Source organism: Pezoporus wallicus, unplaced genomic scaffold, assembly GCF_028554395.1.
Source record: "Pezoporus wallicus isolate ANWC-B61680 ecotype Strahan unplaced genomic scaffold, APGP_CSIRO_Pwel_v1 contig_4722, whole genome shotgun sequence".
Classification (NCBI taxonomy): Eukaryota; Metazoa; Chordata; class Aves; order Psittaciformes; family Psittacidae; genus Pezoporus; species Pezoporus wallicus.
Genome location: NW_026641840.1, coordinates 2,580,815 through 2,607,923, shown reverse-complemented (window position 1 = coordinate 2,607,923; position 27,109 = coordinate 2,580,815). Strand labels below are relative to the sequence as shown.

Here is a 27,109-nt window from a genome sequence, read left to right as displayed (position 1 = left end):
CCATTATACTTCACATCTCCCATAAAAGCATCAGCAATTGCAATTAATTAGCTCCTGAAAGTATTATCTCTCCATCCTAATGAAGCTGCTAGACTGGCAGTCAGGATGGAAGACCTGCGGCCCCACAGCAGTTGTAAGATGGATAGATAAATCCCATTAGTACCTCTTGGCATGGATATTTGTCATTCTCCTTTCAGGGCTGAGCAGTAGCTCAGTCAGAACAACACATTAAGCCCTCCTGGGATGGGAAAAGGTTGGAAAAGAAGAAGGAAGAGCATAGAGATGAGAATGGAGGGGAAGAATCATTTAGATTGGAAAGAAACACTCACATCATCCAGTCCAACCATTCCCAGCCCTGCCAAGGCCACCACTAACCCATGGCACTGAGGCCTCGTCTCCACGGTGTGTGAACACTTGCAGGGACGGTGACTGCAGCCCTGCCCTGGGCAGCCTGTTCCAATGCCTGAGCACCCTCTGGGGAAGGAATTGTTCCTCAGCTCCATCTAAACCTGCCCTGGTGCAGCTTGAGGCCGTTTCCTCTTGTCCCATCCCTTGTTCCTTGGGAGCAGAGCCCAGCCCCTCCTGGCTCCATCCTCCTCTCAAGCAGTTGTAGGCAGTGATCAGGTGCCCCCTGAGCCTTCTCTTCTCCAGACTGAACCCTTATCTCTAACCTAAATCTCTCATGTTTAAATTTGAATCTTAGATCAGTGGTTCAAGATCTGTGGTTTTAAAGAAGCCTCTGCACAGATCAGCTGTCTTCAAGGAAACAATTTTCTTTTAACTAATTCATCCTTTCTTCTGTAGTCCTTGATAGACAAGAGCTTGGTATTATACAAGGTGCTCTTTTGTCCTTAAGCCAGGCTCCTGGTCCTTCCAAAGCTGTTGTGGAACTTTGAATCCAAGCTGAGTGTGCAGTTTGCAGGGTTGGACTTGCCCATGCTGGTGAGGATGGAGTCTCTGGAGAGGAATTCCAGCAATGTCTTATTCTCCTCCCTGAGCAGATTATGATGTGAGCAGGTCCCTTGGAGCCTGGCACACCGACAGCACCAGCGCTAAGCTGTCGTTCCTTGGCATCATTCCAGTGCTTCATGCAAGCCAGAAGAGAAAGTAATCGGCTTGGTGGGTGCTGTGGGAATGATAAATCCATGGCCATGATGGGGGAAGGGTTAACTCCTTGGTTTGGGGTTCTCTGGTGTGAAAATGCCACCAGAGCCATTGAAATGCTGGGTAGAGGTGATCTGCCTCTACTCCAGGTTCTCTTGGTATCAGATCTGAGGTCTGTATGCCCTGGAGAGTTGTAGCTCTTTGGGAGTGCTGGTGGGGTAGTTGATAGGATCCTGTCCTATGGTAGGTCCTATCCATGGGTCCGTGCCATTTTTCCCATGTTCACCCTTCCTGTTAATTCCTTTGGCACAGAATTGGGGTAGAAGGTTGGGAATCTCTACTGACAAATCCCTTGGGTGTTTGGTGTAGATCATTCCCTGTTGGAGACTGCCTGGGAATGGAGCTAGCTCACACATGGAGCAACTCCGGCCAATAGCTGTTGAGTTTGACTCTGCAATGTTTCCTAGGCAAAGTTTCAACCATTTCTTTCCTGTTGTGGAAGAAGGAGAACTCATCATCATCTGCACCTCACTTGGTAGCGATGTGTAATATTGGCTACCTCCAGTGATAGTGCTGCTCTACGAAGGTGGTCCTCTTCTGCTGTGACCAATTGATGCCAGGTCTCTCATGTCCAGTTTAGAAGTACCACGAGGCAGAAGGTAGAGACTTGGAGTAAAACTTCAGGGCAGTTTCAGGAGAAACGGGGGATGATTGTGTAGATGAGGCTTTGAGTTGGGGTGAAAAATCCAAGGGGGCTGGATAGAGCTGTCTGCAGATGTGCAGAGATGTTGGTTGGAAGGAATGACCATGGTCATCCCTGCCCACTCAGAGCAGGACATTGCCAGCACAGCATCAGCTGAGCCATGGATCTCCCTAACCAGTTCTTGAAGTCCTCCAAGGATGGAGCCACCACTTCTCCAGGCAACCTCTGCCAATGTGTTGTCCTCCTGATGAAGAAGTTTCTTCCCAGCATCCCATGTGAGCCTCCAAAGCAGCCATTGCCCTTACTGAGGAGTGTTGAAATTGAGCAAATCCAGGAACTGGGAATGCCACCATGCTTTGGAAGTATTCAGAACATGAATAGGCATTTTTGATAACTATCTTAAAGCTGTAAAGGCTTTGCATTTGGGAAGGGAGATGGGAGAAGGCCGCAGAAGAGCTGCAAAGCATGAGGAGATGAGCCTGTGGAGGACATGGGCAGTGCTCAATCTAATTACCTCTGGTGTGGTGTTGAACTAGAGGTAGATGAGAATAAAGAACTCGCTACAGGTAAAAGCTGACTGTGGAGATACATTCATTGTAAGGAGAAAAGTTGATCCCAGCTGAGGATGGAGGGAGCTGCCATGTGCCCATGGAGAAGCACATCCACGGATGCATTCAGTAGATCTCTGTGTCCTTCCACTGCTTTAGGGAATGCTGTGTTCTGTTGCTGACCTCCTTTTCCTCCTCCAGCTGCCTCCTACACAGATAGCTCTGATGATGAGACCTCCCCCCGAGACAAGCAGCAGAAGAACTCCAAAGGCAGCAGTGATTTCTGTGTGAAGAACATCAAGCAGGCCGAATTTGGGCGCCGGGAGATTGAAATCGCTGAGCAAGGTAAAGGGGGCACATTCGTCAAGCTCCACCTTGTCCTATGCTGTCCTGTGGGGTTCCTCTTTCCCCCAAATCCTCTTCTTGTGAGGGTCAGTGTATTGGTGATTCCTGGACACGGTTCCTGTTGGAGATGGGAAACTTCTAAGGGGTTTTGTGGGATGGGAAGGAGTTGCAGGGTTATGTCATGTAGCTCCAACCAACCAACTCCTGAAGGACACCTTATAGTCAAATACATGTTGTTAAAATCAGTAGAGAAGATGAAACCCATCACGTATGTTTCATTTAGCATGATAGTGTCCAGAAATCCATAGCAAAGGCAGTGCATGTTGAGGAAGTTGGACGGCAAGAAATTATGCTGGGTCTTTATTGTCTGCTCATCCCTCTTCCCATCCCACTGATGGACTTCCTTCTTTGTTTTCCCTTTCAGAAATGCCTGCACTGATGGCTTTGAGGAAGAGAGCTCAGGGAGAGAAGCCACTGTCTGGTGCCAAGATTGTGGGCTGCACACACATTACAGCACAGACGGCTGTAAGACCACATCCATGAATTCCAGACAGGGATTTCCCACTGCTCCTTCTCCAAAATAGACCCTAAGTGGTTCACAGGGAGATGGGGTCTCTGAGTCCAGTCGCTTACACCAGTTAGAAGAGGATGGTCAATTATGTGAATGTTTCTAAGCCTAAGCTTAAGGGTGATGTAAAGCATGTTCAGCCTGCAGAAGAGAAGACTTCTTAAGGGGAGACCTTAGAGCAGCTCCAGCCTAAAGGGGCTACAGGAAAGCTTGACAGGGGCTTTGGACAAGGGCCTGTAGGGATAGGCCAAGGGGAATGGCTTTAACCTGCCAGAGGGGAGACTGAGATGAGCTCTTAGGCAGAAGCTCTTCCCTGTGAGGGTGCTGAGGCGCTGGCACAGGGTGCCCAGAGAAGCTGTGGCTGCCCCATCCCTGGCAGTGTTCAAGGCCAGGTTGGACACAGGGGCTTGGAGCAAGCTGCTCTAGTGGAAGGTGTCCCTGCTCATGGCAGGGGTTGGAACTGGATGATCTGTTCCAACCGAAACCATTCCATGATTCTGTGTATCTGTAGGCATTGTTGGAGTAGTGATAACTAAGGAAATGGAATTACTTGCATCCCGTAAGCAGAAGGATGTTGTGGTCCGTGATCAGTGCATTTACACAGTTTAAGAGCTGTGGTTTCTCTTCCAAATGTGGGACAGGAGTGCTTTCCCCTGACTAGATCTGGAGCTTTGCTGATTGAAATCTACGTAAATACATACTTATATTTCCCCACACACATATATATGCTGCATGGAGAATATACTTTGAATTCTGACTTACTTCATCCAGTTAAAACTGTAAAAAAAAAAAAGGGAAGTAATGGCACAAATGTTTTCTGTGCAACTCCAACAACCCTGATGCTTCTTAAACCCAACTTTAGATACCCCCCAGGAGCTCTCCCGTAAATATCAGGTAGAAATCCCAGTTGTGTGTTGCTCTGTGCACTGTGTATTGCTCTTTACATTGTTCTTTCTGGTTATTTTTGTTTAAATCCAGGTCCTGATGGAGACTCTTGGTGCGTTGGGTGCTCAGTGCCGGTGGGCTGCCTGCAACATCTACTCTACCCTCAACGAAGTGGCTGCTGCCCTTGCTGAGAGCGGTAGGAAATATCTCCCACTTGCATCTTTCTGGGTTTAAAAGGATTTCTTCCTCTCCCATCATATTTAGTCTACTTATCAGTGCTTAAATTCTTTTTCCCTTCATTTTAGTTGCTTTTGAATAAAGCTGTAGGGGGTAGAAAGCTCAAGATCAGTCCTTCCAGATGGTCTGTTCAGACCATCCTGATCTGGAAATCTTAGAATGACTTTTCTCTGGAGCATGAGCATACATAGTACAAATGATCCTAATGCATGTTACCTGATGAATGTGCTACATGAAACTGGGAGTTCTGCTAAGAGAAACAAAGCTCAATTTGATTTCATTTCTGTCCATTTGAGTCATAACTTTGACTAAAGAGAGAATTTTGGGGGGATATAATACACAAAACAAGCTGTCCCTGTTCCTGCTCACTTCAGAGGTGCCTTAATCCAAATCCTGTTTTGCCTGGGTCAGGCCAGGGGTTTTACCTGAGAGCTGGAGACACAGAAGAAGCCAAAGCCACCAGCTTCCATGTCTTGCTCATTGAAGCTGAATAACAGTTGTTCATGAATTAGAATACATTAAAATTAACCTATGGGTAATGTGCCTGAGAGGAAGGTAAAACATCTAACTTGAAGTGAAAGCTTGAATTGCAAACAGATAGAATCCCAGACTGGTTTGGGTTGGAAAGGCTCTTAAAGCTCTTCCAGTTCCAACCCCTGCCACAGACAGGGGCACCTTCCACTAGAGCAGGTTGCTCCAAGCCCCTGTGTCCACCCTGGCCTTGAACACTGCCAGGGATGGGGCAGCCACAGTTTCTCTGGGCAGCTGTTACCCTTGAGATCATGTTGTCCTCCCAGCTGGTGGCCAGAGCTTTTCCCTGGGGGAGACGAAGAAATTTAGGAAGGCTGAAGCTGTCTCCTCTCTGCTGCCTTCAGTGTGTGTCTCCGATGTGAAGGTAGATGTTGAAAAGTCAGACTGCAAGCAAGAACTGCAGTCGTGTCAGGAGCCAGGTTCCTCACATGTGGACATAGGGGAGAGCTGATCCCAAGGGATTGGCTAAGGCTGTGTTAGCACCCATCTTCTTCTCTGTGCCAGGGTTCCCTGTCTTCGCCTGGAAGGGAGAATCTGAAGATGACTTCTGGTGGTGCATCGATCGCTGCGTTAACGTTGAAGGATGGCAGCCCAACATGGTGAGACGAGGCTGGCTGTAAGATGCTTTGAACCATGGGTAGCTCTCATCTAAAGAAGAGGAGGAGGGTTTCGTGATGGTCTAAATGTGAATCTAGACCTAACTTAGCAGTTCAGGCTTGGTTTGAGCACAGCACTTACATTCAAAGTGTTTTACTATTAGCTGTGAATTGCCAGAGATTAACTTATCTCAGATGTAGAAGGTGGGTTCAACAACTGCTGCATGTGGATCAAGCAAGGTTTTGCTGAACTGCTTTATACATAAGCACAGCTGTGTTAGTGCAGAGCTTACCAGGTGCTTGTTTTGCTTCCAGTTTACAACCAAACTCACTTTATCGAAAGCAGCTCAAACTCAGTGTGGTCTGAAAAGGGCTCAAATCCTTGTCACCATATTCCATTCAATTCACTTTGCTTGAGGTAATTTTCCTTAAGGTCTCTCTGAACAGAAGTTGGATTTTGAGGTGATTTCTACACTTTAAGCCTGCTCTTACCATATTAAAACAAAGCCTCAGGTACCCAACTCTATTTTGCTGCTTGATTCTGCCCTTTTTTCTAGGGAAATCAGGGTGAGTGGAGGAATCTGCAGCAGTCAAATGTGCTGCTTTCATCATGCTTCCTGACAGGTTTTGAGTCTTATGACCTACATTAGATGACAAGTACTGAAAGGTGGAAGACAGGGGAGTATCTGTATGGTTTGTTTGCCAAAATCAGCTTGTTTGAGGTGGGTTTTCTGTCCCTTCCACTCTCCACCTGCTCATTTCCTCACAGAATGTCAAGAAATGCACCCCTAAGCTACAACTCTGAGCCTAGACACAATGGCAGCTTTCTTATTACTATTGAGGAGTGATTTCTCCTCAAAAATGACGGTAATTAAAGAGGTCAGTGTACCAGAATACACATATTATACATTCACAGTATCTCTTCGGACCTCTTGATTCTGGGATGTGTCTTCAGCCATTAGTGTATTTTCGGACCTGTTTGTGGAGCACAGAAGATGGGGAGCGCCAAAGACCTTGGATCTAACAGTTCCCAAAGATATGCACACTGGATTTTGGAGGTCCACATTATTAGATTAAGAAGTAGCACGTTGGACACTTGGTGAAGAGATATGGAAAGGATCTTCTTCATATGGGTCCTCAGAAGAGAGGAGCTGACAAACGTGGCCAGAGAAGCAAGGGGAAATCTGCCTCTCTTGTCCATCTGGTCTCAAGGCTGAAGCACGATGGACCTACTCTTCTCCTTGTGCTGGTGGCAGCTCTATAGAGCATGGATCATATTTTTTCTCTCCTGTTGAGACAGAATTTGCCCAAATATCCTGGATCAAGGAGGTATGTTCCCAGGTTGTAGGGCTGAGCCTGAGCTGGTGCTCCTGACAGTCCACGTCCTTTCTATAAACCTAAATCTGATCTCTTTTCACAGAGCCATGGAATGATTTGAGTTGGAAGGGAGCTTAAAGCTCCTCCAGTTCCAACCCACTGCCACGGGCAGGGACACCTTCCACTAGAGCAGCTTGCTCCAAGCCCCTGTGTCCAACCTGGCCTTGAACACTGCCAGGGATGGGGCAGCCACAGCTTCTCTGGGCACCCTGAGCATTGCTTTGCTGGCCCCCACCAGTCCTGTGTCCAGGTAGGCACTGCAAGGCAGTATAGAGCTGAGCTACACCCCATGCAGAGAAATAGGGATGTCTCACATTCCAAACCCCTGAATATTCCATGGTGAGGCTTCTGTGTGGTGCTCGTCCATGGTAACAGTTATCCACAAATACTGAGAGTGTCCAGAAAAAGTCACCTTGGGTTTCCTGATGGGATTACAGACCTTCAGAGGAAGCAGATTCCTGTCTGTGTGAAGACATGGTTCAGAGTTGGGTTCCTTGGAATCTGAGTTTGGTTTCCTTGGCAGCATAATCTAATCTAGGACCACTGAGGGATTTTGATGCCACCTCCATCCAGGTCTTCCTTCATCTCCCTGTGTTTCCACCAGTTCATTTTCTGAACCAGGTTATTTTCAACCATGCTTATGAGCTAATCCCAGCTGATTTTAATGAGCTTGGGTTTGGAAAGATCAACCATGTGGTGCAGGCTGTTGCTCCAACAGAGTTGGAAGCAGGACAGGGTGAGACATTTTGTGGCAGTGGGCTCTTAGATGCGTTTAAGGAGGTTGTAAATGGCACCCTGGGACACCAGTTGCTTTCATGGAAGAGCCAGAGATTTTCTGCTGGAGAAAACATTGCAGCCCTTCTGTGCTGTATGAAATTGGTGACTTAGAGAGAAAAGCATTGAAAGAAACATCTACCAAGGAGATATGGAGACACCAAATCTGTCATAAGTCATAACAATTCAGGGTGAGTAGTGCTGTGGATACCTCCTGGTATTGGGTCAGAGGATGGTCCCATCTCCAAACAGAGATGTCCCTGCAGCCCTGGGGTGGCAGGAGGATGTTTTTACATGTGTGCTGACTCCAGCATGCTCTGCTCCCAGATGGAAGTGCCAAAATCAAGAGGGAGGTTGATGAACCACCACCGGGAACATTGGTTTGCAGATGGTGCCTCTCAGGGTGGGTGTCAGGCAGCAGCACCCAGAGGCAGAGCAAAGCCCACGCCTGTAACTGCTGCTTTTCTGCACAAAATACTCTTTGCACATCAAATAAGTGCTTTATCCCCAAAAAACTCTGCCTGGGAAGAACTGGAATGAAGGGGATTTGCCTTTGGCTGTTTGGGGTTGCTACATGAAGGTGACCTCCTATCCAGAACTGGTTCGTGCACTGATCTGTGCTGGGTTTTCTCATCTCCTGCCCTCCTAGGAAAGAGGAAACTGCCAACCCCTGAATTCTCTCTTGGAAAGAGGATTATGGGTCCTATTAAATGGGGATTAATGAAATGAAGACATCCTGGGAGCCAGGCTGCTGAGTTCCTGCCCAGGAGAGCTGCTCAGCTCACTTAACCCTTCACTGCTTGCGCTTCCCAACCTGTTAATGGGAGTGGATCTGGGGGTTCCTGGAGACTCAGGGGTTGGGTCTGTGTGGAAGATGTGTGCTCTGTTCTGGCAGGACAGCACATGTTCTCCAGACACTCATGGAGGAGCAGCTGGAAACCACAGCATGTGCTTTCAGTGGAAAATCCTGCCCTTTAGAGAGAAAAAGGTTGTAATGGTACAAAGCATTCCTTGCCCATGGATGTCAGTGTGGTGGCTCCATGAAGCCACCATGTCATGTCATGGCAAATCATAGAATTCCAGACTGGGTTTGTGTTGGAAGGGACCTTAAAGCTCACCACGTTCCAACCCCTGCCACAGGCAGGGACACCTTCCACTAGAGCAGCTTTCTCCAAAACCCTGTGTCCAACCTGGCCTTGAACACTGCCAGGGATGGGGCAGCCACAGCTTCTCTGGACACCCTTTGCCAGCACCTCAGCACCCTCACAGGGAGGAGCTTCTGCCTTATCTCCAACCTGAACTTCCCCTGTTTCAGTTTGAACCCATCACCCCTTCTCCTGTCCCTTTGGTCCCTGATGAAGTCCCTCTCCAGCATTCAAAGCTCAGGAACATCATCTTTGTGCCCACAAGGGGGCTTCTACTGCAGGAGCGTGGAGAGAGTATTAATCTTTCCTGGCTGGCTGCAGGTGCTGGTGGGAGAGCTGCAGACATGGGCTGCAGAAGGTCCTGCTGAGCTCCAGTACCGGCCAGTGAGCAAAGATGCTTCTGCCCAGGTCTGACACTTTCATTTTAGGACACACACAACACACCAGTGGGTTAATAAGGGCTGGTGTGGAAGTCTTTGACGTTGGTGTAGGGAATATGCAAAGAGGATGCTAATGATGATAGGGAACATGGAAAGGGGATGGTGATGATTCAGTCAGATGTCTTTGAGTTGATGTAGGGATAATGGAAAGAGGAGCATGATTTTGATGTGGTCAGAAGTCTTTGGTGGTGGAGGAGGGGATATGAAAAGAAGACGATAATGATGATGGGGAACATGCAAGTAGAATGATGATGATGATGATGATTCAGTCAGAAATCTTTGACGTTTGTGTAGGAAACATGCAAAGAGGATGATAGTGATGATGATGATAAGGGGCAATGTGGTCTCAGCAAGCTCAGGTCCTTGGCACTTCACCATCCGCTTGTTGAAATCTGCTCCCCGTCTTTTCTTGACTCGAAGTTTAACAGGAGGTGTCACACTTCCCACCTGCTTGGGCCACCTGTGGCCATCTGGATGGCAGGAGGACCTGGGGAAACACACATGTTTGGGATTTTTTCCTTTCCTTGTGCCTTCTTTCCCAGACACCTCTTTATGGTACCCCAGTGGGTCTCTGAAGCATTCAGAGCTCAACACCCTCCCTGGGTACAGCTGTGTGTTGAGATGCAGGAGGGAATTACCCAAATGATCCTCCTTCTCCATCCTTCTCCGTCCTTCTCTGTCCTTCTCCATCCTTCTCCTTCATACTCCTCCTCCTCCATTCTCTTTCATGCTCCTCTTTCTCCATTCTTCTCCGTCCTCCTCCTCCATTCTCCTCCTCCTCCATTCTCCTCCTCCTCCATTCTCCTCCATCTTCCTCCTTTCTCCATCTTCCTCCTCTTCCATTTTCCTACTCCTCCATTTTCTTCCTTCTCCATCCTTATCCTCCTCTGTTCTTCTCCATTAGCAGCTATATTAGAAAAGCTGATGACTCTTCATGATTCAAAGGCTTTTCCACCCGTGCTTTCTAGCTTTGATGTTTCTTCTGGTGTCGTTATAAACCTCAAGTTCTGCCATGTTTGACCATTGCCTTTCCAGCACACCTTCAGTGAAGCAGTGCTCCTGCTCTGAACTGCCAAGCAGAACAGTCTCACCTACACTGTCACGATGTGGTACTTGAGATGCCAAACCAGGGGCTTGCTTAGGAATGATTTGAGTTTGTGATTGATCCCTTTTTGGTCCCAGCAGACCTTCCTGGATCTCCGGAGCAGTGACTTTGTGGTTACTTTGATTACAGATCTTGGATGATGGAGGAGATCTCACTCACTGGATTTACAAGAAATACCCCAACATGTTTAAGAAGATCAAGGGGATAGTAGAGGAGAGCGTGACCGGTGTCCACAGGTAATGGGCCAGGCTGGACGCTGAGCATGGAGATGTGTGGACCAAAGCATCTTCTGGCACTCATAACAAAAGATCTCCAAGCTCTAAGATGCCACAGATGAGTGTTGAACCTCAGAAAACATGCTCTGTGGATATCCTTCAGCATGGGCTTGGCTTTCCCTTGAGAGGTAGTTTAACTCTCATATAGTGAAAGCAATAGACTTGGAACTGCTGCTCTGAATTCCAGATGAGGAGCAGAAGCATCTGCTGACCATTGCCTGGGTGGAGAAAGTGCACAAGGCCTTGTTTTCCCGAGGGGCAATGGTTATCTCACCTCATTTTGCATGGAAAAAGGAAGGGGTGAGGGTGTTGCACAAGAAGGGCTCTGAAGAAGGTCAACAGCATCATCCTAAACTAAATCTATGGAGAAAAGTGAGATTTGGGAAGAGGAAATGAGTCTCTAGTTGAGATGAGAGTCCAGGAAGGGAGAACCACAAATGACTGAGATCCATCCAACGTGTGGCAGAAGCAGAATTGTGATGGTATCAGAGGGGCTGCTCAGAACAGGGAAATGGAATGTTTGGAGTAAGGAAGTGACCAGTTTTGCAGCCACAGGGGTCAAGAAAACGACTTGGTCATATTTTTGGTACTTGGGAATTTCCCCAAGATGGGCAAAAGAGATGTGCAAAACCAAAGCAATGGTCAAAACTGCTCCCCATGTTCTTGTGCCAGGAGCAAGGTTGTTTCTGAGGTTGGTGGTATTGATGCATGTGTGCTCCTTACCTCCAGGGGACAGAAAGCGTGGCGACTGAGGCTCCCAAGATGGCACTGGAGGTGGTCCCTAGGGCCTGAGCAAGGGAGCATGTTCTCCTTCCCGAGGTCTGGAGCAGGGAAATGATGTTCAGGTTCTCTTTGTAGCCACAATGTAGAGTTGAGATCCATTTCTAGTGGTTTTGCTGCTTCCAGGAGTTGAGTCTGCTTTCAGGAGCAGGAGGTCAGGTTGATGTGTTCCCACCCTGGGTACTTCTTGCTCTACAACTCAGTGATAACACTCCTGCTGCTGTTCAAACTGATGTTTTGCTGCAGGAGTTGGTCACAGCAGCTTCACATTGCTGTGATGTTACTCTCCTGTGGCCATTCCTGTTTGTCATGAGCTGGAAGAGCTTGAGGAATTAGAGGAGTTTTGTCATGTTGAGGGCATCAGAGGGTTATTGTAATATCAATGGTTATGAGGCAGATTAAGTCCAGAGCACCTTCCAGTCTGCTATTTGCCATTGTTATGCAGTAGGGAAGGAAAACAGATGCAAACATCTGTGGAAGCTCCTCCTGAAATGAGGAGCTCCCAGTAAGAGGTTATCTTTGACCCTCCAGATGTCTACTGCTCACCCCAGTGAAACAAAGACCTCAAGAGCACGCCACAGTAGAGCGCAGGGAAAGACTTCTCCACTGATGACCTGTTTCTTCCTGTATTCCTTCCAGGCTGTACCAGTTGTCCAAAGCAGGGAAGCTCTGTGTCCCGGCCATGAATGTCAATGATTCGGTCACAAAGCAGAAGTTTGACAACCTGTACTGCTGCAGAGAGTCCATCCTGGACGGGTATGTACATGGCCACCAACAAAGGGCTGTGCTTCTTGCTCATGTCACATTGGATCCCACAGGGAACTGGGTCCGTGGGTCTGTCCCACCTCCCACTTGAGATCATTTTAGGTCAATGAGAACAATGAGCTGTTGGAATAAGGTCCCCAGGGAAGTGGTGGGCTCCCCAATGCTGGACACTCCTAAGATTGGGCTGGACAGGGTGCTGGGACATTTTTGTCTGGAAAGGTTGGACCAGATGACCCTCGAGGTCTCTGCCAACGTGATATTCTGTGATTGTACGAGTTGATGTGTTAGAGGAGAACAAAGACCCTTTATTACTTCTTGTCCATCCTGTCAAAGATGAGAGCCTGGAAGGCATTTTGAGACAGCAGCTGTGTCTCTGTGGGTCAGAAGACCCTAGGACTTTTACTATTGGTTGTAAAGCTCCACAAACACACCACAGAAAGCCAACGTTGAATCTTGTGTGTGTAAGAGAATGATCTTGCAGCAAAGACTTTAGGTCTCCAGAAGTTCTGTGGTGATGATTTGTGCTCTCAGGGTGATGTTGCCCTTTATGTTGGTGAGTCGTGTGCATTTTCCCTTCTCAGTGAGTGTGGCTGGAGCTGTGTTCAAACCCTGCACCTTCTCTGTGTGAGGGCTTTGGAAGTCTTCATGTATGGCTACAATACTCCTTCCCATTCCTCTTAACCTTTGTGGCATCAGGGTAAAGCCCATCTGTGTCTGAGGGCTGTGTGTGAGTCATCCAGCTCCTTCATCACAACATCTTCTTTCTCTGCTTGACCCTGGTGAGGCCACATCTGGAGCACTGTGTCCAGTGCTGGGCTCCTCAGTACAAGAAAGACAAGGAACTACTGGAGAGGGTCCAGCAGCGGCCACAAGGGTGCTCAGAGTCTGGAGCATCTCTCTTATGAGGAGACACTGCAGGAGCTGGGCCTGGTCAGTCTGGAGAAGAGCAGACTGAGAGGGGATCTCAACAATGCAGACCAGTAGCTCAGAGGTGGTGCCAAAAGGATGGTGCCAGACTCTTCTCAGTGGTGCCCAGTGACAGGATGAGGAGCAATGGCAAGCAACTGAAACACGAGTGTCACCTCAACACGAGGAAAAACTTCTATACATTAGAGCACTGGCACAGGCTGCCATGGGGGGTTGTAGATGTCTCCCTCTCTGGAGATATCCAAAACCCACTGGGACATGTTCCTCTGTGACCTGCTCTGGATAGCCCTGCCTTGGCAGGGGTTTGAACTGGATGATCTCCAGAGCTCCCTTCCAACCCTAATGAACCTTCTCTTCAGCTGACCATAAACAGGTATTCTTTATCCACCTCTCCCCTCCTTGCTCCTGCAGGATCTCCAGTCATGTGCCATACAAGCAAGCAGAAGAGTGTTTGCTTCCCTCTGGGCTCCCTCCCCCCTAGAATCCCAGTGGGCAGCCCATGGGACTGGGAGCAGGTCTGCAGCACTCGATGATGCTGTTCTTTTCAGGATTGGATGGGAATAGGTTGCTGACGGATACGTGGGCACCGGGAACATGATGTATCTTCTGAGACTGTTGATCTTGAAATGCAGTGCAAACTGCTTGAAGTTGTGATCTAGAGAGTGTAAATCTCATCTCAGGGATATTTTTTCCTCTCTGCCTCCCTTTATTTTCCTTGCTTTGATGGAATTGGGTGCCCATGTCCCCACCACCTCCAGCACCAGATCTTGTCAAAGCCAAGTGAGATTAGGAAGACTTATTCCCACAGTTAAGGCTATGAGATATTGCACCAAGTAGTGGTCCCAGTAGACAAGTAAGCACAGAGCAGGGACAAAGTAGTCATTCCAGGCTGGTGCTGATGCTGCTGAAATGGACACAGAGGAAAGGTCACCTGCTCTGTGCCAGGTAGTACAGTGCAGAGGAGGAACCCACCATGGAGAAGACAACCTGCTTCAAGAGAGAAGACTGTTTTCATGGTTTAAACAAACCTTGAGCTGCAGTTGTCAGCTCCTCACCAACGCAGGGATGTCTCCTTCTGTCTAATCAAAGTCCATCTGGCAGTCTCTTGGTGTTCAGCTGAGCTCCTGCTGCCTTCAATCTGGTGGCACCAGAGCTCAGACACCCAGCATATGCTTCCCTGTCAATGGTAGCCTGTGCTCTAACATCTTTCTCCCAGATCTTTGTGTGACGTGTAGTGCCTCACTCATCATCTCGGCTTTGAAGCAGTCTTCCTGGTAGTGGTCATCTTGACCAGGAGAAATGAAGAAGACTCATGTTTGTCCAGATACAGGGGCACGAAGATGACCTTTAGAATGTGCGCAAGTGAACCACCAAATGGGCTTCAGGATGATCCCCACCAGGGTCAGTTTCTTCTCCACATTTCCATCACATGTTGTTCTAAAAGACTAACTTTTGGGCTCCTTGTTGAGCCCAGCAGTGATGGAATCTGGCTCTTCCCTGCCAAGATGTTGTATTATGAACAACCTGCTCTAGTGGAAGGTGTCCCTGCCTGTGGCAGGAGGTTGGAACTGGATGAGCTTTAAGGTCCCTTCCAACACAAACCAGTCTGGGATCCTATAAAAGCAACTTGACGCAATAATTCTTCTAATTACATAGCCCTTCCTTCTTTTTCATGGCCATGTCTCTGCTCAGTGTTACAGGATTCAAGCTGCACAAGGCAGCCTCTGTCACAGAGTCATGGAATGGTTTGGGTTGGAAGGGACATTAAAGCTCACCAAGTTCCAACCCCCTGCAGGGACACCTTCCACTAGAGCAGCTTGCTCCAAGCCCCTGTGTCCAACCTGGCCTTGAACACTGCCAGGGATGGGGCAGCCACAGCTTCTCTGGGCACCCTGTGCCAGTGCCTCAGCACTCTCACAGGGAGGAACTTCCTCCTTATCTCCAACCTGAACTTCCCCTGTTTCAGTTGGAACCCATCACCCCTTGTCCTATCACTCCAGTCCCTAATGAAGAGTCCCTCTCCAGCATCCTTGTAGCTCCCTTCAGACACTGGAAGATGGGGGTCAGCTGCCCAGTGAAGAGTTGCCCCCAGCTTCTGAGCTAAAGGCACAGCTTTTAGCTCCATGTTGCACCAGATGCTCTCCGTGGCTAAAAACATGAAAATCTTTATATCTTCTTTATCCTGTCGTGATGGATGATGGACCTCAGGGGTTGGGCAGTTGGGATCTGAGCTAAGTCTGGCCCAGGCATCTAAAACTGGGTCAAGGGAAGCCTGAGCAGAGGTGCTGTGGGTTTTATCTCTCTTGGAAATGTGAGGGAATTTCACCTTCCCTGCACTGCTAACCTATTTACTGGTGTGCTAAAAATAGCCTGCAATGTAGGGCACTCTTAGGGAGAAAGCAGAAGGAATCCAAGTGGAAGGGAGAGCTTTATTTGTGGAAAGCCCTGAGATTCGGGCAATAAATTACCACTTTCCTGTTTCTTCTGGAGCTATTTCTGGGGGTGTTTTGAATGTAAAACAACAGAAAGAAGAAGGAAATATTTTTGGATAAGATCTTAAATATTTCTGGAGTCCAAAACAAAGGGATACAACAACAGAGCTAAATATAACAAGGATCCAAGCCCCAAATCTTCCATATTTGTTGTGTTTCCACAATGACCAAAGGAAAAAGTCAGGTTTTAGGAGCCCTGTGGGTCCTCTCTGCACCCAGAATTGCTGTGTCTCTTCAGGGATACAGGGTACAGCTGTGGTGTTTAGGAGGAGCAAACCAGGAATCCACTGCCCTTCCCAGCCTCAGCAATGGAATAGATCTTACTGCTGGTCCTTAATGAAGTCGTCTTCTTTTTCCTCAGCCTTAAGAGGACAACAGACATGATGTTTGGAGGGAAGCAAGTAGTGGTTTGTGGCTATGGAGAGGTAAGGGGATCGCAGCTTACCTGCAGGTTTTGCATGTAAAACTGGCACATCCTTTGCATGGCTTTATCCCGCGAGGCTTTCCTGTCCTTGGGGCTTGTCTCTGCATCTGCAGGGACCTTCAGACCTGATGGGTTGGCCCGAAGTGGAAGATTTTCCTCATTTCCACTGTATTTCTTTAGTATTCAACAGATGACAAACCTGAATCTTAAGAGACATGAATATGGACTATTCTGAATAGCTTTAATAGCTGAATATTGGCATATCCAGACATTAATAGATCATATCTTTTGTATTATAGTCTTTGTAATGTAATCTTAAGACATTTGGAGGCTGGGTTCTGCAGATGTACTGTGCATGCTGAAACGTGGTCAAGATAGGGAAGTTAATCTTGACCTACCCCCGTGCTTTCATCCCCAAATAGAATGATCCTCTCTGAAGGATGGGAATAACCACCCTTGTCAGGACCCATTCACACCAGCTATGGTGGGCTGTGCTGTGGGAGCTGCACTGGGACTGTTTTTTTTTCCCCAGAAAGATGCAATGGGATTATTTCTTGATGTGTAATCACATTTTTTGGGAGCTGGAGCTCTTGGTCATTTAACCATTGCCCTCAATTCCCCTGTGAGCTTCACTGTGTGCTGTGTAAAGGTTAAAGCTCTTTAACCCTCAGAGATTAAACCATTAAGCTTCCTAAACAGAGGAAAGGTTACAAGAGACTCAAACTTTCCCTGAGATAAGGGTAATCTCTTGTTTTCATAGTACTTTCTAGATACCAGGAAGGAAAAACAACTCCCTGGGGCCAAAATCAACATCACTTTTACATGTTTTAGTGCCTCGTATCTAAGCTGGGTCCTAAATGACTCCAAATCCATGAATTTCATGCACCCAGAAGCTGAGTATATGCAACCAGAGGGCTGCAAAGGGCTCTTGGGGCTGCAGGAGACACGTGGAGTTGTACATCCCCCATGGCCGTATTAATGCTCAGCATCTCCTGAGCCCTCAGCATCTCACTCTTCCTCTGTGCTCTTCTCCCTCCCCAGGTTGGAAAGGGCTGTTGTGCTGCTCTGAAGGCCATGGGCTCCATAGTGTATGTGACAGAGATCGATCCAATCTGTGCCCTCCAGGCCTGGTAAGCACTTGCACTGAGCCCAGCTGCTTCTTTAGCTTCTTTTATTCTCCCAGGAAAACCATGGCCAGAAACACTCAGCAGTGGTCCCTACCCAGGGAGACACTGGTGGGGCGTTTGTAGCTTCTCCATACCCTTGGAAGGACCCACAGCTCTGTCCTACAGCAGAAAAGAGCTCCTGCACTAAAGCCTCACCCAGTTTATCTGTATCCCATGTGCCAACTTGCATGATCCTAACTACAGTGCCCAAGAGTTTAATGATAATGGCTTGAAAGAGTTTAATGATAACAGCTTGAAAGGATGTTGGGAGTGAACTGCAACCTTTGGAGTGCAAACTCAGGCTTTACTGAGCTGTGCACCCACCTCACCCGAGGGATATTTGGGGTTCTGTGATCACCCACCCCTCACAAACCTCTCCTTGCTAACACTGGTACCCTGACACAGGGCTGAAAGCACGTGGCTGCCCCCTCACATGGGCACACTATGGTTATACCCAACCTCATTTCTTCCAGGTAAAGGTTGTTCTGGTGCAGAGATGCTGCTTATGCAGCTCAAGGTGTGAAATGGGACATGAAAGCAGAGTCCCAAAACCACATAGAGTCTTATTAAAACTTCATCCTCTTCCTCACAGCCAGCTTTCAAAGGCCTGTCACAGTGAGGGAACTCATTAGTAGAGCTGATCAACTTCCAGTTTGCTTTGTGACCTCCACAACCGGTCGCAAAGCTTTCATGGTGACTGGTGGCTGCAACAACCCCAGACCTGCCTCTACCCAATGCAGCACCATGTGGCCCTGCTCATAAGGACTGTAGAGTGGGAGGGAGGAAAAACACAATAAATGGGACATAAAGCAGGAAAAATGACTCCTTTTATAGCACCTACAATTCTGCAGCTTGTGAGAGCCACAGGAATCAGTTCTCAGGAGCAAGGTCAACAAATCCTAAAAAAGCACCCCTCCTGCCCTTGTTATGTGCTGAACACACCTTGCTGGGTGAAGTCAGGAGAGACCTGCTGAGCACCCAGCACGTCTAAAGATGCTGTAAGTGCCTAAATCTGGATTGCAGCATGGATGACAGACATCTGTGGGCTGGGGCTGTTTGGGTTTTATGTTTCTGAAGATGCTCTAAATCCGTATCAGAAAGGCTCCTGCAGCAGGAGGGGGATCTGTAGCTTCTGGATGTACTTTGCAGCATTAAAAACGCCATCTCGATGGAAAATGTGTCTTTGCAGATGTGGGGGCCTGGATAGAAAATGTGAAATCCCCCAAATCTCTTTTCACTTCTCCCCACAACAGTCCCAAATCCTCCAAAGCTCCTCCAAATGCTGTGGGGGATGTGGCTTCTCAAGTTCTGCCTTGCTGTTTGTGGCATTAGAAAGTTCAAGCGAGTACCTAAGAATGACTTAATGGGGTGTTTTTCTATTTTGAGCATGGTTTTGCTGCTTCTCAGTCTACTTTTTCCTCCCTCTTCTCCTAGCATGGATGGATTCCGGCTGGTGAAGCTCAATGAGGTCATCAGACAGGTTGACATCGTCATCACCTGCACAGGTACGTGGACCCCAACGCCAGGGATGGATCCTCAGGGATGCACACCCATAATTGGGTCCATCTTTTCCCAAAGGAAAAGGCGGAAGGATGGGGAAGGCAAACAGGGTGTTTGTTATGGGGTTTTGCTGTCTGGCAGGCAACAAGAACGTGGTGACCAGGGAACACTTGGATCGGATGAAGAACAGTTGCATCGTCTGCAACATGGGGCACTCCAACACCGAGATCGACGTGGTGAGTGCAGGAACGTGCCTTGGGCGTGGGACGATGGTGGGCGATAGAGTCACAGAGTGGTTTGGGTTGGAAGGGACATTAAAGCTCATCCAGTTCCAACCCCTGCCACAGGGAAGAGCTTCTGCCTAAGAGCTCATCTCAATCTCCCCTTCAGCAGCTCTGTCTGACCTGGGCTGCCTTAGCAAGCACGTGGGGGCAGACCAAATAACCCAGTGCCCTTCTGTCTCAGTAGACATTGTCAGACATGTCTCTGTCATTCCTGCAATCCCAAAGCATGCCAGTGAGACAGAAAAACTGCTCCAGCCTCCAGCGTAGTGTTTGGTGTCCACCAGCATTATCACTTCCCCTTGAGAGTGAGTGGATTGCCCTCTCCAGCCCAGTCCAACCCAACCAAGAGTTCATCTTGCTGCAGCACAACTTCTTATGCTTTATAGAGCAGCACCAAAATCTGCTCCTCTGTGCTTTGACATGAGTACAAAAACAAGAGAATCTTGTCTCAAGGTCAGTGGAGAATCGCTTGACCAGACCCATGGGTTTAAAGCCATTTAAAGAAGTGATCCCAGCCATTCAGAGTTAGTGACTGAATCCTCTTCAGCCAGAAGACCCTGAACCACAATAGTTGATGCTGGAGTTTTGATGTATTGTAATCATAAAAATAGGTCCAGGCTATGAATCATAAAGGTTTTGTTGGTCTGGGACTGTGACCAGATCCAAAGGAAGATACAAGCCCAGGAACATGTTGGACACTGCTGGAGGGAATCCAGAGGAGGCCATGGAGATGCTGCGAAGGCTGGAGCAGCTCTGCTCTGGAGCCAGGCTGAGAGAGCTGGGCTGGATCAGCCTGGAGAAGAGAAGGCTCCTGAAGGGGAGACCTTAGAGCAGCTCCAGTGCCTAAAGGGGCTGCAGGAAAGCTGGAGAGGGGCTTTGGACAAGGGCCTGTAGGGCCAGGCCAAGGGGAATGGCTTTAACCTGCCAGAGGGGAGACCGAGCTGAGCTCTTAGGCAGAAGCTCTTCCCTGTGAGGGTGCTGAGGCGCTGGCACAGGGTGCCCAGAGAAGCTGTGGCTGCCCCATCCCTGGCAGTGTTCAAGGCCAGGTTGGACACAGGGGCTTGGAGCAAGCTGCTCTAGTGGAAGGGGTCCCTGCCCATGGCAGGGGTTGGAACTGGATGAGCTTTAAGGCCCCTTCCAACACAAACCAGTCTGGGATTCTATGATGATGTCAGAGTGCTTCCTCTTTTCATTCCTATTATGTAGCTCTTGGTTTATGGTCTTTTACCAGTGCTTTAACTACTTTAACATCGTGTTTCAGGCCAGCCTGCGCACACCTGAGCTGACATGGGAGAGGGTGAGGTCCCAGGTGGACCATGTCATCTGGCCAGATGGGAAGAGAATAGTCCTTCTAGCAGAGGTGAGTTGAGGGTGAAGGAGCAGGACCTTCAGCCTGCTCTCTGCTTGTGGAGGAGGAAACCAAGGGCTGGATGAGCGATGGAGCTGAAGAGGATCCAGACATCACCTCCTTGGGCCTCAGCAGCTCAAGAGTGTCTGGTTGAAGGGCTTGGTCTAGGCCTGGTTTGGTTCATGAGTTACTGGAACACTGAAAAGCTCCTGTGTTTTCCTTTATCCCACTCCAGAGTGTCTCCCACAGGGTATGTTATCAGATTTCTCACTTCTAAATAGTTTTATTGAGTTATAAAACCAACCAACATCTTGGGCTTCAAGTGCATGTGATAAAGGGACACATTTCACTTGTGGGTTTTGTATCTTCTAGTGGTTCTTGTGCCTTCTCAAGGGTTGTGAACTGGTTTTGGTGCCACATTGAGATAACCCCAGTCTTTGCTTCCCAGGGCCGCCTGCTGAACCTGAGCTGCTCCACTGTCCCCACCTTTGTCCTGTCTATCACTGCCACCACACAGGTGAGTAGGGTTTGGGCTGAGCCTAAAGCTCCATAGTGGGCAGCAGTCACTTACCTCAGTGCCTTCTCCATCCAGGCTTTGGCTTTGATAGAGCTGTACAACGCTCCCGAAGGCCGCTACAAGCAAGACGTGTACCTGCTGCCTAAGAAGATGGGTAAAAATGCTCTCCTTGTCTTCTCTTCCTTGGTGTTGAGATTGAACAGAAAGGAAGTTTTGCTTGGGCTGGGCTGGGGACAAAGGGGCATTGCAGCCTCCTGGGCTCTGCCATGCTCAGGGACGTCCAGCAAGCTCTTCCCACTGGGTCTGGGGTATTCAATAGGTTGGATGTGTTGTTTCTCCATCTCAACTGGGGAAAACAGGCTGAAGCACTTGGCTGACTACAGGAGCCTGTCCGTGCTGATGCAGGGCTTCTGCCAGCAGAGCTGCCTCTGTTGGCTCTGAAGACATCCGTGAGCAACAGCTCTGCCAGCAGAACCCCCCTCCTGAGGACACAGGCTGCAATGACCACAGTTTTTGCTGCAAAATTGAGACTTACTGGTGTTAGTTGTATTTTTTGCGACAAGGTGCAGCTTATCCCTAGCTTGGGTGGTAGATGTCACCTACTAGGAATGTCCACTGGCTCCTGGGACACAGCAGCAGATCCAGGACCCCTCCTAGAAGGGTATTTCAGAGGAAGGTTTGCCCCAAACACGTGAGAGTCTTTGGTTTTCCTCACTCAGGGTGAAACCAGTTTAGCAGCAAAGACCTGAGGAGTGCTGCACAGTAGGACCTGCTGCGCAGAGGGGACTCGTTGCCTTCTCCACACCCATACTAATGAGCCTTGCAATCATTCCAGATGAGTACGTGGCAAGCCTCCACCTCCCAACATTTGATGCCCACCTGACAGAGCTCACGGATGAACAAGCAAAATACCTGGGACTGAATAAGAACGGGCCTTTCAAACCAAACTACTACAGGTGCTGCTCCTCACCCTCTCCCCTTCTTCTGCCAGGAGGTGGGGTACACATTAGGGGTGCTGAGGGGATGGGATTTAATCCCACTGGGAAGATACCATGGGTGTCCCGCTCGTTCCCATCACCACGTGGAAAGTGGGAAGGGGCCAGAGTGGTTGGAGCTGTGCCACAGAACACTTGGCAGGGCACGAGCTCTTTGTACATGGCAGCAGCTGTCACCAGAGGTGGCAAATGGCAGAGATGCCACCCCCAACTCAGACGACAGCTTTATTTTTAACGGGTGATGAAGGATGAGGTGGCTCCAAGCCCCGGGAGCTGCTGGGATGGGCTCAGCTCCATGGTTCTCATCCTCCAGCACGGGCTGATCCCAAAACCCAATACTAATTCCCAATCTGAGCCCCTGGATCGTTTCCCTTCCCAGGCTTATGTTTGTAGCCAGCACTCCGAAGCATTTTTTTATCATGAGAATGAATTTGCACAAGCACACATCAGCTTGTTGGGGGTTGAAGCCCAGATCCTTTCACAACCTGCTCTAGTGGAAGGTGTCCCTGCCTGTGGCAGGGGGTTGGAACTGGAGGAGCTTTAAGGTCCTTTCCAACCCCATTCCGTGATTGTATGATCCATTTCTTGCAGGAAAAGGTATTTTCTTGGTGTGCAGATTCTTCAGCACTCCCACAAGAGCTCAGATTTGGGGGGTGCAGTGGGATTTGCCTGATCCTGAGCTTTATTTCTTGTTCCTGCCCTGTGTTATGTGCAGTCACCATTCCTGTGGAGGAATCTCCTCCAGTTCCGTTCTCATTGCCCAGTTTCGGTGCCTGGCTGTAGTTACAACCCTGTGGGGAGGGTGGTTCATCCCACATGTGGAGAAGTTGGGATAAGTCGAGGGTCATAGCAAATTCCCTGCATTGAGGAAGAGCCATGATGACTCAAACATCCTCCCATGCACCATGGGGTGGAGATGTGCTCAGACAGCTTCAGCTTGATGTCCTGCAGGAATTGAAGCCTCCAGATACAAAAAGGAGGCTCGAGTTTTCCCAAGTTTTGTATTTTGATGTGTAAATATCATGGAATCCGAGACTGGTTTAGGTTGAAAGGGACCTTAAAGCTCATCCAGTTCCAGGCTGCTCCAGGCCCCTGTGTCCAACCTGGCCTTGAACACTGCTAGGGATGGGGCAGCCACAGCTTCTCTGGGCACCCTGTGCCAGCGCCTCAGCACCCTCACAGGGAAGAGCTTCTTCCTAAGAGCTCATCTCAGTCTCCCCTCTGGCAGGTTAAAGCCATTCCCCTTGGCCTGTCCCTACAGGCCCTTGTCCAAAGCCCCTGTCAAGCTTTCCTGGAGCCCCTTTAGGCACTGGAGCTGCTCTAAGGTCTCCCCTTCAGGAGCCTTCTCTTCTCCAGCCTGTCCCTATAATGTGGTATTTATGGGGTGGGAGATAAAGACAGTGTCCTTTTCTAAATCATTTCCTTCCTTGGTGTCTACCCCTCCCAGAACACACCATGTCAGTGCTGGGGCAGCTCTGTGTCTCATCCACAGCACCTCCCAAAAACCTCCTTTTCTCTTCTCTTCCCCAGATACTAAGTTCCTGCCACTGTATCCTGGAGAATTGTGAGGAACAAGACCCCAAGTCTTTTCTCAACTACTGTACAGGATTAAACAGCTCAAGCTCCCTAAGCTAGAGCCGGGCTTGCTCTCGTAGTAGACAGTGTGTTAGGTTATTTATTTATTGAATAGAACACTCTCCATGCGGGCTCTGCCGCCGGTGCTCGCTCTGCCGCGGCACTGAGGGAGACGCTGGATTTCTTTCCATTTCTTTCATTTTACTCTTTGGGTTGTTCTTTTCGGGGCTGAGATGATGAGGAAGGAGGTGAGGAAGAAGCTGTTGCAATGGGATGGCTGTGATGGACTCGGAACAGCCTGTACGCACCCTTCATCCGGCGCATACAACGGGAGCCGTGGGTTCCCCCTTGGAGGTTGTTGCTTGCGGGTTCCTTCACATCCCAATGCTTCTTCCAGGATCCCACCAGCCACAAGAGTTGGATGGAGGGGGGCTGGGTTTGTGTTTCTCATGCCAACACAGCTAAATCCATGCTCCAAGCGCTGCCGACCAGCCGGGTGCCACCTTACTGGAGGAACCTCTCATAGTTCTGCTGAACTTCCCAAGGGATGGTTCCATCAGCGAGTGGATGAACTTCGCCTTAGCACTGCTGAAAGCTGTAACGAAGGGTCTGGTTGTTAGTGTCAGCCCATAGCAGGAGCTGGGAGGACAGGAGCAGTGCCTGCTCGGAGGTAGACACGGTGGTGGTGGGGTAGGACCCACCACTTCTCCCTCCATCCCAGCTCCACAGTGTTTTCCTGCTGCTCACATTACCAGTGCCAACCTCCCATGGTTCAACCAAAGTCATGATCCCGGTGGGGCTACAGGGTGCTGGTGGAAGAGCCCTGGATCCTCACCCAACAAATGCTGCTCACGTGTCGGGGAGCTCTTTCCAACCCAAGCAGAGCTCGTCGGCCATCCCGCTGGGAGGACCCGTGTCCATGTGAGGTCTTTCTCCAGCTGAATTTCAGCCATTAATGGGAGTCTTAGGAGTTTTATTTTCCAGTCATATTTGTAGGATAAAATCTGGAACCCCCCTTTGAGTGTATGAGATGAACACCAGACTAACCCCACACTGATCTTCTGCCTGGGGAAGGGTTCAGCATCACTAAGCCCCTTCAGTTGGCTCGACTCTTGATGCATCAGACCCAATGGAGAGCAGATCTGCCAGAGTTACCTGGTTTAGCCCAGGCTGTCCCACTGGAACACTTCCCAAGGTGACTTTCCAAGTCTCTGTGTCTCATCAGAGTTACTTTAATGGTTCACATAGAGAACATGGTCCTTCTAAAATAGAATCACCCAACCCCTGTGAGCGCAAAAGCCTTTATCCCATGGTGGCTGCTTTGGTACCTGAGTCCCTCATCAGCTGCAGGTTCTTGTTTTGTCCTCATGGACTTTGCCATCATGGAAAAACCCTTTAGTGGCAGCTCGTTCACGCACAAGAAAGGAAAACTGGGGGATTATGGTCTTGGAAGCCAAGTCCTCGGAGCTCTTGCTGCTGAGGGCTGGAGGCAGCTTGACTGGAAGCTGCTGACCTACAGAGCCAGGTGTTCTCATCTGGTCACTTCTTCCAAGTTTCTCTTTGAAATTTCTCAAAGCCTGGAAGGAAAACCTTGGGAAGACCTCTGGAAGACCTTAGGGCTTTGGGAAGACCTTAGGGCTTTGAGAAAGTAAGACCTTGAGAAGACCTTGAGAAGATCTCAAGAAGACCTTAAGGCTTCTAGGATTTGGTAGGGCTTTCAGAAGGCTTTGAGAAGACTTTAGGGCTTCAAGAAGACTTCATCATCCATCACTAACCGCAAACCTGAAATCATCTCTCCTCACTCCGGAATTTCACCCAGATCCTGAGATTTTGGGGTGAGTCCTTGGAGCTATTGGAGATGCCACTGGATGACCTCTGTCTGCACCAGCCACTGAACCCGGGGTTCCTGTTGTGCTCCACAGCCTGAAATCCCACTCCTGGTCGAGGTGAAACACAGATGTGGGATTCCCTGGAGCGGAGCAGCCTTTGGAAAACAGGCTCATCCCAACCACAGCCACTCCTGCCCCCGGGAACATCCCGTTGCAGCCACAAGACCCTTCGGAACCGCTCATGCAGCCGCTTGACCTGCCCTGTGCCCGTCGCCTGTGCAGCATTCGCTGGTGCTGACCCATCCGTGAAGTCCTTCGTGCCCATTTTAATCCCAGTTTATCTTCCAGGTAGCTGATAGGAGGAACAGGAAATCATCAGAAGAATAAGAAGCTCCCAAGTGGCTTTTCCCACCTCGATTTCAAACGCTCTTCTCCATGTCCTGCTTCTTCTGTAAGCTGTTGGGCTTGCTTGGCTTATTCCTGATCAATATGGAATCGGATTCCATGATCATCTTGAAATTAAACGTGTCGGGGTTGGGTTGGGAAGATTGTCTTTTTTAATGTAACATGTTTTTAAAGAAATAGGAATTAAAAAAAAAAGGAGATTTAGGCAACACCAGCAAAATTGTGTAAGGAAACGGTTCTGAACATGGGAAACAAGTGAGACCGAAGCCGTCATCGGCGAGACGAGACCTTCGCCAGCGTAACATGTTCAAAGGATGTTTTAATTATTCATGTCTGAGTGATTGTATTAGATCAGCAATAAACTGTAATCCCAAACCACCAATAAAACATTGGGAAACTCAGCGGCTCCGTGGGGTCTTTGCATAGAGCTATGGGATGATTTGTGTTGGGAGGGACCTTAAAGCTCCTCCAGCTCCAACCCCTGCCACGGGCAGGGACACCTTCCACTAGAGCAGCTTGCTCCAAGCCCCTGTGTCCAACCTGGCCTTGAACACTGCCAGGGATGGGGCAGCCACAGCTTCTCTGGGCACCCTGTGCCAGCGCCTCAGCACCCTCACAGGGAAGAGCTTCTGCCTAAGAGCTCATCTCAGTCTCCCCTCTGGCAGGTTAAAGCCATTCCCCTTGGCCTGTCCCTACAGGCCCTTGTCCAAAGCCCCTCTCCAGCTTTCCTGCAGCCCCTTTAGGCACTGGAGCTGCTCTAAGGTCTCCCCTTCAGGAGCCTTCTCTTCTCCAGGCTGACCCAGCCCAGCTCTCTCAGCCTGGCTCCAGAGCAGAGCTGCTCCAGCCCTCGCAGCATCTCCATGGCCTCCTCTGCACTCGCTCCAACCGCTCCACGTCCCTCTTGTGCTGCTGCCCCAGAGCTGGATCAGGACTGCAGGGGGGTCTCCCCACAGCGCAGCAGAGGGGGTTTTTGAATTACAGAGGGGTCAGAGATGCTGCTGCCCTGGGGTGGGGATGGGGACATTGTCCCTAAAGCCGGTGCTGTATCCCGGAGCTCCCACTGCTGCCTTGTGAAATCATCGGGGAACGTTGCTCTGGGGGCTGCGTGTCCTTGGGGCTGTTTGGGCTCCGGGCGGCTCTTTGAGCTCTTGTTGCCGCTGTGTCCTTGGGGAAAGTGGGATGAGGCGGGATGGGAAATCACCCCCTTATCTCCCCTGCTCCTGACGCGGCTCCGCGCTGGGAGGGAAACAGCCCAAACACTTTGTCCGGTGGCTGTGAAGGACACGAGTGACACCGAGCTGGGATGTCCAGCACCCCCCCCCCCCCAGACACACACAGTGACCCCCAAAGCAACTGCTCCCCTGTATGGGGTGCAGAGGGGGGATCGGGGGGGATGGGGATTCCCAATTTCTGCCACTTCCCAGTTTCCAGCCCCCCAGGAGCTGCTTTTAACCAGGATTTGCACAAAA

General features: G+C 49.5%; 2 protein-coding genes across 6 annotated transcripts in view; one reads left to right on the top strand and one right to left on the bottom strand.

Moving 5' to 3' along the window:
* The window catches only part of AHCYL2 (adenosylhomocysteinase like 2), a 76,883-nt gene extending 50,840 nt beyond the window's left edge, over positions 1-26,043 (top strand). For all 3 annotated transcript variants that reach the window (XM_057425452.1, XM_057425454.1, XM_057425453.1), the window contains exons 3-17: positions 2,557-2,700; positions 3,125-3,225; positions 4,247-4,349; positions 5,426-5,520; positions 10,488-10,594; positions 12,053-12,169; positions 15,959-16,022; positions 17,063-17,151; positions 18,622-18,692; positions 18,829-18,923; positions 20,233-20,331; positions 20,768-20,836; positions 20,912-20,990; positions 21,672-21,792; positions 23,362-26,043. In XM_057425452.1, coding sequence (XP_057281435.1) covers positions 2,557-2,700; positions 3,125-3,225; positions 4,247-4,349; positions 5,426-5,520; positions 10,488-10,594; positions 12,053-12,169; positions 15,959-16,022; positions 17,063-17,151; positions 18,622-18,692; positions 18,829-18,923; positions 20,233-20,331; positions 20,768-20,836; positions 20,912-20,990; positions 21,672-21,792; positions 23,362-23,368 — 1,361 coding nt within the window. In that variant the 3' untranslated portion in view covers positions 23,369-26,043. The remainder of the gene's footprint in view (positions 1-2,556; positions 2,701-3,124; positions 3,226-4,246; positions 4,350-5,425; positions 5,521-10,487; positions 10,595-12,052; positions 12,170-15,958; positions 16,023-17,062; positions 17,152-18,621; positions 18,693-18,828; positions 18,924-20,232; positions 20,332-20,767; positions 20,837-20,911; positions 20,991-21,671; positions 21,793-23,361) is intronic.
* TNPO3 (transportin 3) overlaps positions 1-27,109 on the bottom strand; it is a 179,696-nt gene that overhangs the window by 107,529 nt on the left and 45,058 nt on the right. The window lies entirely within an intron of this gene.